At 48.3% G+C, this 14,420-nt stretch overlaps 5 protein-coding genes and 1 non-coding gene across 6 annotated transcripts; 2 read left to right on the top strand and 4 right to left on the bottom strand.

The window, feature by feature from the left end:
• Positions 1-81: 81 nt before the first annotated feature.
• Positions 82-1,508, bottom strand: BO83DRAFT_155515 (dihydroxyphthalate decarboxylase). Its single transcript, XM_025526269.1, has one exon. It carries the CDS (start codon positions 1,212-1,214, stop codon positions 201-203), a length of 1,014 nt encoding a protein of 337 aa, XP_025383315.1. The 5' UTR covers positions 1,215-1,508; the 3' UTR covers positions 82-200.
• On the bottom strand, positions 1,509-3,529 carry BO83DRAFT_155537 (Zn(II)2Cys6 transcription factor domain-containing protein). The gene is made up of 2 exons (XM_025526270.1): positions 3,296-3,529; positions 1,509-3,239 (listed from the first exon to the last, which is right to left on the bottom strand). The coding sequence occupies exon 2, from the start codon at positions 3,229-3,231 to the stop codon at positions 1,804-1,806; it is 1,428 nt and encodes a 475-aa protein (XP_025383314.1). The 5' UTR covers positions 3,232-3,239; positions 3,296-3,529; the 3' UTR covers positions 1,509-1,803.
• Positions 3,530-6,578: 3,049 nt separating this feature from the next.
• On the top strand, positions 6,579-10,313 carry BO83DRAFT_323839 (ankyrin; the record flags this gene model as incomplete). Its single annotated transcript, XM_025527953.1, has 7 exons — positions 6,579-6,697; positions 6,754-6,965; positions 7,033-7,194; positions 7,258-7,523; positions 7,647-8,966; positions 9,033-9,717; positions 9,838-10,313. 7 exons carry the CDS (start codon positions 6,579-6,581, stop codon positions 10,311-10,313), a joined length of 3,240 nt encoding a protein of 1,079 aa, XP_025383313.1.
• Positions 10,314-11,001: 688 nt separating this feature from the next.
• BO83DRAFT_t249 lies at positions 11,002-11,075 on the top strand. Its single transcript has one exon. It is a non-coding gene; the product is annotated as a tRNA-Val (tRNA).
• Positions 11,076-11,340: 265 nt separating this feature from the next.
• On the bottom strand, positions 11,341-13,061 carry BO83DRAFT_393201 (uncharacterized protein; the record flags this gene model as incomplete). Its single annotated transcript, XM_025532970.1, has 6 exons — positions 11,341-11,704; positions 11,738-11,883; positions 12,102-12,271; positions 12,330-12,734; positions 12,774-12,940; positions 12,997-13,061. 6 exons carry the CDS (start codon positions 13,059-13,061, stop codon positions 11,341-11,343), a joined length of 1,317 nt encoding a protein of 438 aa, XP_025383312.1.
• Positions 13,062-13,364: 303 nt separating this feature from the next.
• On the bottom strand, positions 13,365-14,268 carry BO83DRAFT_382497 (uncharacterized protein). The gene has a single exon (XM_025532238.1). The coding sequence runs from the start codon at positions 14,218-14,220 to the stop codon at positions 13,825-13,827; it is 396 nt and encodes a 131-aa protein (XP_025383311.1). The 5' UTR covers positions 14,221-14,268; the 3' UTR covers positions 13,365-13,824.
• Between the last annotated feature and the right edge of the window lie 152 nt (positions 14,269-14,420).

Below are 14,420 nucleotides of genomic sequence, written 5' to 3'. Positions count from 1 at the left end.
GGTCCCTTATGCTGTGGTCGTTGTCAACGATACAATGTGCGAAAAGAAACATTATGGAAGTCATGAGATGACAAAGATATCGAGACCAATAAGGGGTATTCCTAGAAAATTTGAAAGAGTTGACACTGCCAATGAGATTCTCCTCTATTGCACTGTGTTAAGGCCACTCAGAGTGATGTGTGCTGGCAACTATCAGACTACTAATGAATCACAAACGGCGCCTCCTGAATTGGCGCAAACAGCTCCTCAACCGGAACCACCCTTTCAATCATTCCCTGCTCATACAGATACTGCACCAGCGCCTCCAAAGTCTTGCGGTTTTTCTCAACCCCATACGGCCAGCAATCCTCCCCGAACACCTCGACAGTCTCTTCCAGTGCCTCCCGCAGCCACGGCAACATACAGCGGATCATACCAGGCATGTAGGTTCTCTTGCGAACCAACTCCTTCGACTCATTCAGCGCCTGGAACAAGCTCGTAGCAATCCACTTGTGCTGATCGTACACTTCCCTTCGGATAGCGACCAGGTGCATGATGGGAAAGATGCCCGTCTTTCGGTAGTACTCCTTCTCGGCCTCCTTATAATTAGGAAACAGGCGCTGAATATGAGGGGCTTTTGCATTGTCCCAGAGACAAGATGGAACCTCTGCTCCGATGGTCGCATCGATCTCCCCATCCGCTAGCAGCTGATTCAAAGATTTGCCACTGTTGTTCTTTTCAATGTTGGCCAGCGGCTTGTCCCCTTCCCTCCGAATCAGGACAGATGGCTTGCCATGAGCCCCGGGCGCGTCCATCCGCCCCTCAATCCAGGTGATGCTCGACAGATCCACGCCGTACTCGTGCATTAAAAGTCCACGGATCCAGACGGCAGCGGTCATGGTATACAATTGCACGCCAATGCGCTTCCCCGACAAGTCTGCAGGTGACTTGATGCGGTCAGTGTTGACGACGATGTATCCATGACGGAAAGTACGGAGCGGAAAGGCCGGGATAGCAGTAAAGGTCTGATCGCCGGCGACATGGCGGGTGATGAATTCGCTACTCGAGAGTTCGGAGGCGTCGAACTCGCCGTTTCGGACCATGCGGTCAAACACGTCGCGGGGATGCTGGACTTCGACAAAGTTCAGATCGAGCCCCGCCGGGCGGACCTCACCGGTCGCGAGCGGGACCATGCGGTCATAGCAGGGGGCAGCAAAGGAGAATGGAACGGGCATTGTGAATATGTTTGCGGCGGGGTGACAAGAGAATAGAGAGGTTGCGTATGTGTTGGGTGTAGGATGGCTAGATATAGAGCTTAAGAATTGCCCAGAAACCTAATCGCAGACAAGTCGACCCACTGCAGACTCGGCCGCGGGAGACAGTGGAGATAATCCTCGGGCTTAGATCGTTGCAACTGGCTCCGAGCGGAGCCAGACAGCGCATCACATGATTTTGTCGAGAAAATTTATCCGCCAGGGTGCGTAGGGCTGCGCTTTCAAGAGGGGGAGAATACTGAAGGCGTAGCCATCCGACACTAGGGACATTATCATCGTGCACCGAGTTCATTCGGGGCCAAATGTGAAGGGATGGCATCAGACCTGCAACTCGGGCTTAATGGAGAAGACCCTCGAGCTCCGTCGGACTTCCCGGAGATATCCTAAGGACAGAATCGAAGCGCGTCAGATGGGCCCCGGGGGCTCTTTCAATTGTCCTTGAAATCACTGTGCCACAGTTCGAGACGTGTGTTGATTGATAACACCGGCTTTGACTGGAGAGGAAGCTACCAATGCCTATCGGCAGTCCACACTTATCGCTCACTACATATCATGGGCGTGATGGCAGCTCAGACATTCTAAAAAGCGGAATGGTAAGTTCTCTCACACCAGTCTTGATAGATTTCAAGGAGTCGACGAGAAATTCATTCTCCGCTTCTGTCGTCTGCAACACTGACAAGGCCTGGCTTTCATTGGGAAAGTCCCTTCTGAGTGCCCCCAATGCCATCAGAGCAGTGACATTGGAGCTGTGCAGGCCCTCGTAATGTGGCCATGACCGCAGAAGACGAATAGCGCGTATTCGAATCTCCATATCTGGGCACTGTGTGGCCACAAGGTACATGTGGGCGATCATGACATGGTCCATTACCAGGCCAGAGACAGACCTGAGCTTCTCAATCTTGTCTTCATGGGCCTGCAGTAGCGCAAGGAATTCCGGAACCAAAGACTTCGGCACTGGACCACGGATCAACACAGTTTTGAGTGTGAGAGTATGACCAAGGTAAAGCAAGTGCACGATATCTGCTCCCAGTTGCTCCTTCTCACTCAACTGATGATATTTCATTACGCAAAAAGACTTGAAATATGGGTCAAAATCAGCGAAACTAGCTAGCAGTCGCCGTTGGCTTAGGTAGAGGGACTCATAGTTGGCCTCCATGTTGGGACCGTTCAGGCTCCAGCTCTTAGCAATCAAGGGTATACCGGCTGTAAATAAAACCGCAATCTTCTCTCGTACCTGGCCGAGGGTAGTAAAGCCGCCTGTTGGTGCTTCGAATAACTTGAGCGGGGATCTTGTCCCGTCCTCCAGGCGTAGGATCGGAAATCGAGTATCATAGAGCGAGGCCTGTATATCCAGGCGACGGAATGCAGCAATGATTGATGGCGCAACCTCCGACTCCAGCTTCCCATGAATCTCGAGTTCTTTTAGAATACGGAGACCGCCGTGTAAATGCGTAAACGCACTGTCATATTGCGCCACGAGCACATCACAGAGAACAAAGAGAAGACAGCACAGGAGGATCGTTTGGCGCAGCTGGGGGTCCTGGGAGTTCCGGCGCTGGTTCAGGAGCGCTATGGCTCGTGTAGACTGTTGAAGAGAGAAATAATACTGCTGGCTCCCAACGCGTGACCGTGCAGACATCTGCATATCATGCCCTTCCGACTCCTGGTGCGCGGCACTGAACATATTCACCGCATGAAAGACAGCCGGATCAGCGCGAGACATCTGTAGGGCCAACTGCTGCCAGAGCGGGGAATCGAAAAACCCGGCCAGATTCGTAACAGAGTGATATTGAAAATAGGAGTAACAACGGTGTTCATCCGACGTCATCATCCATCCAAGTCGAGTGCCTATGTCCTGTAGACCGCGGCGCTGCGGCAACCGGTACGCATCATACCCATCGCACTTCCAACTAGCAGAGACACAGTTGTTGCATTGGCCTGGCGATTCATCACACTTGATGCGTCGGATTCTGGGCATTGAAGGTCCTCGGTTAGTGCTAGTGTCACAGGCCATCAGTTTCTAAGCATTGCTCCCTTCTTACCGGCAGGTACGACAACCTGTCCTAGATCTCTTCCCGGTGCTCTTCCGGTGTTTGCTGGATAAGATGAGTTGCATCTGGGCCATCCTTGGACAGTGACTAGGGTGGAGTGTTCTGGATTTGCTTTCGAATAGCAAGCACGAGAGAAGGAGCGGGAGCCAGAGGGGGCCCCTAAATACCACTAGCGGGTGTCGATCGACCTGTTTGGCTGAAGGAATTCCGGGTGCTTAGTCGTACTAGTCGCCGGGTCATAAGAAGTGACAGGCGACAGAATTTGTCGAGATGGTAATTCAGCCACTGCATATGCCGCGCAGGAACTGTAATGAAATCAGATAATTAGTAGATGGACATAGTATTGGTATTCAGGGATGAGAGTCATCTATTCGGACCTCTCCGCAATTCCCTCCCTCTCAACCGACCTCATGATCTTGTTTTCCGAGGTGGGGGTAGGATCTCGCAGGAGCTGTAGACATGCAAGGCTACTTTAGCGTGGTTCTAATGAGTCGTGGTATCACGTCAGCACAGAATCGTTTGTTGTGACAATTGGAAGTTACGCACGGCTTCGCTGTAGAAGACATGTTGTACTAGTAGTATTTCTAGAATTAGCCAATATTACTACTCATCAGTAGCAGCCGATTCGATAAGATCTGATGATCGAAATGTTGCTCAATGATGATGGTGTAAGCGGACATACTATATAAGTAAGGCCGACCGCTTTAAGGGGAATGCAGCACTGGAGCCAGCACTAGTTCTGCTGCGAGGCTCAAGGAATGAATTTCGATGAAGATAAACGTAACTTAGAAGAAAGAAGCGTTAGTTTTAGGGTTAGACTGTGCTTGTAAGCTTTGAAAGGAAGTGATGACCCACGTCCTCCGTCAAATGTTTGTTTAGTGATAAGAATCTAAAATAAGGGCTTCTCCGGTCGCAACATTGAATTACTATATGCGGTTTAGCGCCGACGCCCGACCGGTTCTATATAACCCCCTTCATCGCGGCCTCCTCACGCGGACCCCATATTCACGCAAGCCATTGATTGATTCAATGAACTAAATAAATATCAGGCTGCTTGTCCTTCGATTCGGCAACTCTGCGTATTTATATGTATTTCTCATAAAGTTGGCGATCTCGGCTCTGAAGGCAGCCCTATAATGATTTGTGATTCAGAACCTTTTGGCTCGCCTTTGAACCCCGTAGTCATTCACTACGAGGAATGCGACTCTAGCACCCAAGGATTGCCCGTACTGCCCGGATCCGATGCCGACAACAACATCATACTTACACCAGGGTCTGAGTGGGCGTGAAGATTCCCGTTCACACCGACTCACCAGACCAAGGGCCTAGGTTTGAAATCAGAGCCTGCCTGGGCTGCACCTCCGGCGCGTCCAGGCTCTGAGAGAGCTCCGATACCTAGCCAGCTATTCTACAGGGCACTTTTGGACGGAATAGAATGAGGACTGTGCTGTCGACTTCCTACGAAGCAATCGATGCATGATCTGGAGGTCGCTACTGTAGAGACAAGGCGGCCGCAGCGTTTGTCTAAGAAGGCAAGATCTTGCTATCTTCATCTCCTCCGATTATTGTTTCTTACTCAGAATGGCAATATTTATACTCATGATTTTGTGTGCTTCGTGGCTTCAGAATGAATACGGACCCTTAAACTTCAACAGAGTTTTCACTCATGCTGATTCGGTTTACTTTGAATCATCTTCTGTCCCGTTCTTTATTGACTCATATCCTCATTTCGTCTAAAATGCTGCCCTCGTAAAGCTATATTTTTCAAGAGTGAAGGTCAAACATGTCAAATGGTGTTGATTACTACTATTGGCAATTCTCCAGCCCACTTGACAAAACAAAAGCCAGTTTCTTCAAAGATATATGTGATGCTTCCGACGCAAATGCTCCCGCAGGTTATCCTTCCGGTTGATTGATTTGTGGCACTCACGGATTGTGCATCGATATTTTCCGGGAGAAACATGCTGTGTTTCAATGTGTCGGTTCAATGAGGCTTTGCTTTTGAAACCACCACTGTATTTGCAGCCTTTCCATACGCATTTGATACTATAAAATAGTCAGCGAAGCTGAGGAGGATGACAAAGCAAGAAGAAAATACCAAGCCTTGGGTTTCTTGGGAGATATATTGTGGACTTCCGACATCGGCATTTGATATATACAACCGTTCTGATCGACATTGTGCATTAGGGATTGATCCAATATCGGAAATTGGTCGGCGTTTTGTATGGGTCTGCCGTCGTATTGATAGCACCCAGACAACATGACATTAGCCATCTCGCTCGATGTCCCCGTATCAGCCTGAAAGACCACTGGGGCCTGTGTATAATCGAATAGGGGCGGTACTGAGGTTGGCTGAAGGGAATGATTGAACATTGAATGATTGATGGTTGAACTGTCCTGTTCCTCATATATCGGGAAGAGCGAATCCTGAGCAATATTTCGTGTGGATTCTAAGGGCCATCCAACCAACTGGTCAGCGCCTTGTCTCCAGAGCTCGGGCGCACACCTGTCGATATCGAACGGAGTCCACGACATGACCAAGGTATTGAGAGGGGATTGAGGCCAAGGAGATAACTGAAGAGCGAAAGGTTTTCGAAGCTGGAGAGCGTTGTTGCTTTGAGGAACAAAATGTTTGAAGATATACTATGAACAGAAAGGGGACTTATATACAACACTATTAGGGCGTTGATGCCCTGGGCGAACAGTTCGTTTACCACAGTAGACTTTTCAAGATATTGTTCTTGTCAGTGAACGTTTCGTGCCTCATCACAAATTGGATGAGAACCAATCAGCGTATTCTATCTTCATCCCGCTCTAGATTAAAGAAGGACTATGGAGATTCGTCTTGCATGACGAGGGTTGGGGCTGATCGCGCCGATCAGCGTAGTGGACCCCAAATTTGGATTTCAGCTAATCACTGAATGGGATTCTCTTGCGTCCAGCCACAGGGCTCTAGACGCTTGCCCGATCATAGCATGTCAAACAAGGTGAGCGGGGCGCATCCTCACCTCACCAAATTTTGATTATATCCAATCAGGATTCCTCGGGCCGCATAGTGTGCATACTTTGGCAACAATGTGGCGGTGATGACGTGGAAATCAGGGGTTTACAGCCTCCGAATACCTCGCTCAGCCTTATCCCCGCCCTAAATCACCCGCAAATAAATACATAGAAGGTTCCAACGTAGAATATTTGAGTCAACTCCGGATGCGATCTTTGACTTCTGTGCTCCTCAACTCTGCCATTTGATAGACTCTTATTCCTGAATGTTACCATGGCAGATGCAGAATGGGAGGCTCACAAGGCAGAGATCGAACGCCTTTACATCAGAGAGAACAAAAAGCTAGAGGAGGTCTTGCAATTCATGGAAACAACACATGGCTTTCGCAAAACGTATGCACTCCGACGCTCCTATGGACTTAAGCCGGTCAGAATCTCACATTGTGCAGGAAAAATCAATACACGGCAAGATTTAAGAAATGGGGTTTCAAGAAATATCGCATGGGCGCTCTCAAGTGGAGACACGTCAACCGGGAAATACAAAAGAGGGCAGCTGAAGGACAGAATCTCGAAGTCTGGTTCGATGGGGTCTATTACGATTCAAAAACAGTTCAGTTTGAGATTCATCGTCAGGGATTTCAGAGAGAGATTGACAAGTATCGTCGAGGTGAGCCTGTCCAGAATTTAGTTAAGGATGCTCAACTCAGATGATTGACACAACAACATAGAACCATTGTCCCCAACACCTGAAGGACTTATTGTGTGCTCCCCTGGTCCGTCGATCTTCCAAATTACATGGCCACAGAATCTCCCATGGTTCATTTTCTCCATACCTGCGCTAAGCAGATTACAAAACGTCCCGAGTAAGACTCACATTCAACAAATACTGTGTGAGATTGATTAACATTAACATGATGTAGGCAACCCATCTATTTCACTGGAACATCTTCCAGGGATTCGGGAAAAGGACCTATTTTCCCAAATCATAGAACGTGGTCTCATTGATTCTCTCGGCTCGCTTATGATCAATAATCATGCCAAAGTGCTGCGCACCGGACGCAATAGCTCCAGGGTAGCAGCAGCTCTGAGCTCAATAATGCCTGAACAACACGAAGGTCAAAACCTTTACATAGCAGAAAGACTTTGCGGTCTCAGAGGTGGCAGTGATGCCGTGGAGCGCTTACAAGTTGCACTTTTCCTGCTTTCCAACAGTTTTAAAGTCTCTGAGCCTGATGATGATTCTGGGCAATCAAATATACGAGAATTCTTGGAAGTATACTCGGATGACGAGACGGATGATGACTCCGATTATGAGACGAATGCCTATTTTCATGATAAAAAGCGAGGAGGGCCTAGGACTAGCAAGGAAGATCAAACGATCATGGCAACATTCTATCAATCGGGCCTGGATACCGTCAACAACCTAAAATATCTACTTTCCCTCCCCGGGGCAACAGCACATGCTATATCGCACAAGCTTTTTGCAAGTGCGGTGAGATCCCAGGACGTAAGGATAGTTCGGATGGCTTTGGAAGCTGGTATGAGTCCTGATATACCGATTATTCATGATGGATATCCCGTGCGACCTTTGATGCTGGCTTCCAACTTCAGAGACTCCCGAGCGGCTTTGGACATGTGCAACTTGTTCCTATCATATGGTTCTGGGCTCAAGGATGTCAAAATCCTAGAAAGGGCGCTCTGTGAAGCAATCCGCTCAAGAAATAATGAGCTCATCAAACTATTTCTGGGTCGAAATATTCCTATACCAGGAGAGGCATTAAGCGCCGCAATTAAGACGGGAACCCCAGGCCTTTTCTCTATGCTCCTTGATATTGACCCCAATATTAACAAACGAAGCGGTGGTTCACAGGACCTTTCGATCCTCGGGCTTGCTGTGGACCGAAACGATGTGTCTCTGACACAATATCTGCTTGCCTTAGGCGCGGATGTTGACGCAATCCAACACGTTGAGTTCCGTGGAAACCGGATTGTCAAGTCAACCACACTTGGACTCGCGATAAGAAAAGGCAACAACGACATAATCAGTCTTCTTTTGGATACCCATCCAAATATCAACCACCAAGAGGCATCAGGTAACTACGCCCCCCCACTCGTCTTATCGGTTGAATATGGTGACATCAATATCACACGGCGTCTGTTATCCGCGGGTGCAGAAGTCTCTACTGGTGATAAATTCCAAGGTATGAACCTCGTACAACGGGCTCTTGAGCGGAACGATCTCAAAACTTCCAGACTGCTCATCTCCTATGGGTCCAGAGTAGAGCCAACTCAGATGGAGGATTACTATACCTCCATACTGTACAAAACTGTGGAGATGAACAATCTCGACACTGCAATTTCCCTATTGAGTTGGGGCGCAAGGAAGAATGAAACTTTTTACGACAAGGTCCCAGACACCATCCTCGGCGCAGCCATAGTAGGTGGCCACTGCGAAATGGTTGGATCTCTTCTCCAAGCTGGAGCGACAAGAACTGGAAAAAGCCTGATTCAAATCGGAAACTTGGAAACTGCAATGTACTTGGAACAGCTTGGGCTGCTGCCTCAAATCCTCCATCGCTATGGTCAACCGATACTCGTGTCTGCCATTAGGATGTCGCGGAGAAGCGATAATGGCCTTGTCCGATATTTGCTCGATCGTAATGTCGACAAGCAGCCTAAAAATGTCGGTCTTAAGCCATTTTCGATGATGTCAAAGTGTTCACGTCAGCGTGTTGGGTTTGGGCCGTACTGGAGGCTTTTGGATTACGCCCCTGTTTGCCTATCTCCGCTTGCAGCTGCAATTTTTTACTTACGTTTCCCAGAGAGCTTTTCATTGGCAAAGCTTTTGATTTTACGAGGAGCAAGCATCGGAGATCTTGAACTGACAGCAGCAGTCGAGGATTATCGATGCGGTTCGCAACATTTTGGAATTCTTCAACTGCTTTTGGACAATTTGTCACAGCAGCCTTGTGCTGTCCCAAATGCCTTCCAGAAGGCTTTACAATATGATCACCTTGTTTTTCTTGTGCGGCGCTTTTTAGAAATTGGTCTTGACCCCGGAGGCAAAGTTGTTGCTAGCGGATTTCTGGACAATATTTTCCTGTACCAGCTGGACGGAGTCATCGACTGCGAAGTTCTCGATTCTATCCTTGAGAGAGCAGTCATTTGGCGAAATGGTGCGTCACTTAGGACCCTTCTACATTCTCGAACATGGACTGCGGTTGAAAAAGGACGAGCGCTCACCACAGCTCTGCATTACCGTCACAAATCCGCGGTACAGGATTTATTGGATGCCGGTGCGGATGTGAATCAGGCGATCCGGATTAGTTCTCGCTCCTATCCGCCACTTTGGCTCGCCATCAAGAGGCAGGATATCTCTCTAACTAGACGCCTGGTTGCTCTCGGTGCTGATTGTGAATGGAGCTTATTGTGGGGTGGAGCCAAGCAAGGTGGCTTTAAGAAACCCATCCTCTGCGCTGCAGTGAACACCGGAAACAGGCACATTGTAAAGGTCCTCCTTGACGCAGGGGCAGATGTCAACCGACCAGTCTCGTCTCAGTTTGGAAGGACGGCATTACAATCCGCGGTGGAAGGTGGAAATGTTCAAATAGTGGACATGCTTTTGGACGCTGGAGCAGATCCTAATCAGTGTGCGGCTGATGTTCAATGCGGGACAGCGCTCCAATTTGCTGCAATCAAAGGATACATCGCTATCGCTCGCAAACTACTGGCAAAGGGAGCCGACGTCAACGCAAAAAAGTCCTTGGTAAATGGCAGAACAGCATTGGAGGGGGCTGCGGAACATGGTCGCATTGATATGCTGCAGTTGCTTCTGAATGAAGGTGCATCAATTGTGGCAAGTGGCCGCCGCCAATACATTCGAGCAGTTAAACTGGCAGAAAAGAATGCCGAATTCGGTGCAGCAAAGCTACTCAGAGACCAAGCGGGTTGGACTGAGTGGGATGCAAGACAATATGAACATGAGTTCGATTCCAGGGAGAAAAGTTGAGACTCTACGATGTCAAATCCGCACCACAGGAGAACAGAGCAAGATCAGGTATCACGGCTATGAAAGCAATTTAGAATGTCTAAATGCAATCTAACTCTGACCTAACTTTCCAAGTGTTTCCCAAGCCCTCCGCGTGGGAGCAGTTAAATACTCACGAACACCATCCTTTCCGAAGGTACCCGTGCCATCTTCATATACATGATGGGTGCGAGCTCGACCATCAACAGGCTTGAATCGAGCACTGAGGATCTTCGCCTTATCCGCGCGGGGTGGGTATGAGACCGGTGTATAGGGCCGTTGCTATCATTACGATACCTAGATGTTCGGTAAGCTGACCAGTCTTCCAAGATTGGGCAATTTTTGAACTTCTTTGTATAGTATTAAGTAGATTAAATATCCCCAACTTTCTGATATACGTTTTAGCAGAAGCCCTCTTGAAACACCTTAACTTTACTGCACCTCCTGTCCCATATCACTTCACTGCCCCCTTTCTAATCTGATGGAAGTACATCTTGCTATACTCCAACCATTTGGTCAAATGTTGACCGCAGTAAAAAAGGCTCTGGACATGGCGGCTTTTTTTTTATGAACCAAACGATCAAAGGATTCCTTGTGCCCGATGCTACGCTCCACCACTAAATCTTTACCCTTTCATATTGCGTAACAATTTACTCACATGTATAGAATTGGCCGGATGGTGTAGTTGGTTATCACGTATCGTTAACACCGATAAGGTCCTGGGATCGAGCCCCAGTCTGGTCATTCTTTTTTTCACCAATTCTTCTTCCCGCACCCCTCCCACGGCGCGGCAGGGCTCTTTTATGGAGATCTGACATTTTTGGGTCAATAATCGTCTAGTATTATGCTACACCCAGAATCTATACATTTTGGTTAATATATGCATTAAGTATCTGAGCTGCCGTCGAATCATGCTTTCAAACTAACAGCTCAGGGTATAGTCAGGCCCATTGCTGCATCAGCCAGCAACGAATCTCCTTACAATTTTACTAACTTCTCAAACATTGCCTTAAGCCCCTTCATCGAAATCATCAAAAGGGAAATGATCTCGGATAGCGACAACTTCATCACGAGTCTCTGCCGCTTCAAGCATTTTACTCTTTATCTCCGATGCCAGTCTTCTCGCAGCCTCATAATCTTCATTCGGTACCCAGCCCATATTATCGATCCCTAAAGCATGTCGTACCTGTTCCATTGCCACATCAGCCTCTCTCTGCTGCGCATCCAAGCCAACAGTCTCCCGGACAACGTCTTCTGGATAGTCCACCGGCGGAGCAACGTGAGTAGATTCGACGACCGCCGACCAGTTCGATATTGAGCGAATGAGCTCAGCACGCAGTGATACCGAGTCTCCCTCCCAAGGTGTGCCGGCACTCAGGAAAAGGCGTTGTCGGAGTATAACTGACTAGTCAAAGATAGCGTCGTAATGACATTGATTTAGTCTGTTAGTCAGGGCGGCGTAGAGGAAATGAATCACTCTTCTGCGATGAATTTCCTTAACTGAATTTTGCTCGGACGGTGTCAGGAATTCGTAATCATAGGGCACATTAGGCTAAGGTTGTTTAAGTAGTTCTGACTCTGGGTCGCCATAGTTCTGGAAGTGAGCTGGAATCCCAGAAACAATACCGAGAGGGAGAATCGCACAATGCTGCCAGTCTATAAGGCCAGTTATTTCAATCGTGTCAGACACGAGTATATTGTTTGGCTGTAGGTCGGGGTGGCGCATGACTGGTCATCCAAGGATGAATTGCAATAACCTGAACTGGGTACCATTTCAAGGTAATTGACAAGATCTGTAACGTGGGTACCTGGTGAGACACGCTTGGTTTTGAAAATCTCCCTATAAAGCCGCTCATAGGGCAAGCGAGGCTTTGCATAGGCTTTGGCCCAGGTTAGTTCACGTTCGCCAACTGCTCGGAAGATGTCGACTGATGATGGCCCTTTTCTCCCGGTGAAGTTAGTGTTGTAAGTCTTATGATACCTGATAGATTCACCCACAGGGTCCGCGATCAACATCCATAATGCCTCTTTCACCATGCCACCAACTATAATGAGCTATTGGACCTACACAGAACGCCATGCCGTCCAGATCGTCTAGCTTTGTCCTCCTTCCGGATGGGAGATCCGAATAGTAGAGGCTCCCAGAGGCAGGAAAGTTCAATGACATCAAACGCGTCTCCCATTCAACTATTTGTGTCATAATTTTATACTGCTCTTTTGGGCCCAATGAAAACCATTTATTGCCGAGAGGAGTACCATCCAACTTCTCCATGATGATATACTCAGCTCCAATTGGATTAGCTTTCGTTGAGCACCAGGCATATACCTCTGGTGTGCGAAGCCCATGTAGGCGAAGGTAGCCCAGAGTCCCTTCTTCGCTCGCTACTGTGTGATGCTCTGGCACTGTACTTGGATGAGGTAGTCACGCGGGAACACTTTTACCATCGCTAAAGGTAGCCTCAAACACGCGGTTGTATCCACCCTCTGATAACCTAGTAAAGGATTGGAGTTCGGATATTGAATGACTAGATGCACTAGAAACGATGTTTTGAAGCGCAAGCACATCAAATTCGAGGAAGCGTTCTGCTAGACGCAGGTTTTCATTGAAACTACAAGATATTAGCCTGACTGGTATTACTTTGGATACTAATATCATAGCACTTACAGCCATCTCGGGAAGTGTAGCGGAAAAGATCCTTGTGGGAGGCGACTGTTGACTGCCGTGCACATTCTGTTGTCGTCAAGGCTCTCACAGGGTTGGGAGTCCCAACGTTGCAAGGGCGGAGGGTCCAAGATCGCACAGAGCAGTATAGTTATTTGTCATTCCGTTGATCATATTGAGTAGACCGCCCTGCCAACTGACTACGGAGGGAGGTTTGATCTATTGACCCCCTGTCGGAGAAGAGTATCTCCAATGCTGTGTGACGTGACAGTGGTTACCCCTTTATGCGCCCGTATTGGACATTTACTCACTACGCGTGGCGTTTCGCTGCGGTATGCGATTTCCGATCGAGAAATTTTCCATGAAAAATACGCTCTCTAAGACCACAGTTCCAGCCGAATCGCTTGAAACCACGCAGATTCCGCTATAAAAGGATCCAGCACTTTCTCAATCCAAAGACACCAGTCATCATCCCACCCGTAGCGCGCAGACAGCAAGACAATACTCCCAGTAGCTTGGATACCAACCCGACAATTCCCAGTCAAGAATAGTAACTTCTAGCTTTGGAATGCCATCTCCATTCCCACCACTTTCATCTAACACCCTATGGACCTGTATATTCTTCCGCTGAAGATCACCATGGGTGAACGTCGGACCACTGCTACGGAGCAAACGCGGTAGACACTGGCGGTAGAACTCAGCTCTGAAACGCGGCCGACCATCGTAGGTATATTTCCGCGCCATTGCCTCGATAAGAGCACTTTCCGATGTGAAAGGTCCATAAATTGCTGGTTCAGGATCGCTGGTCCAGAATATTCCATCAAGAAGGCATCATCCGCCCAAGCTACCGTAGTAATCTGGCGGCGGTAAACTTCGTAGCTCGTTGAAGTAGTTATAAAGCGTAGTGACGATAATCTCCTTCTCCGATGGGCTTAGCTGTGGCCACAGGGACAGAAGAGTTTGACCAGGCATCTTTCCCATAACGATGTAGTTCTTGCCCGTATATGGATCCGAGTAAAGTGTATAGACTCGAGGGACTCGTATGCTGGTGTTTCCTTGAACAAATAACATGTTCTCTCCTTCGATAAGGTCCACGCCTTTTCCGAACTTCACTACCAGAGAGGTCTCCGATCTCAACGATTCTTCGGCCTCCATACTCCGAGGATATGTCGGGTGCTGCATCGATCTCTGAAGTTGTGGGTAGCGGGCAAGGAATGTCAGAGGCATAGTATGGTAGTGTGATGGTGGTAGCCATTATGTTGTGTTAAAGGTGAGAGTGGAGGTTGCAAACTCATTGCATCCTTGATCAGCGGTGCCTGGTCGGAAATAACGTGATCTAGTATCCTTGTCATATTATAATCTCAACAACAAACAGATTAGAAGCATAAAGCCAGTACCTTTCACTCTTTTGTTTGTTTTCCAGGATT

This window comes from Aspergillus eucalypticola (assembly GCF_003184535.1).
Source record: "Aspergillus eucalypticola CBS 122712 chromosome Unknown BO83scaffold_35, whole genome shotgun sequence".
NCBI lineage: Eukaryota > Fungi > Ascomycota > Eurotiomycetes > Eurotiales > Aspergillaceae > Aspergillus > Aspergillus eucalypticola.
The sequence above is the reverse complement of the archived record's forward strand: the minus strand, read 5'-3'. Positions and strand labels throughout refer to the sequence as shown.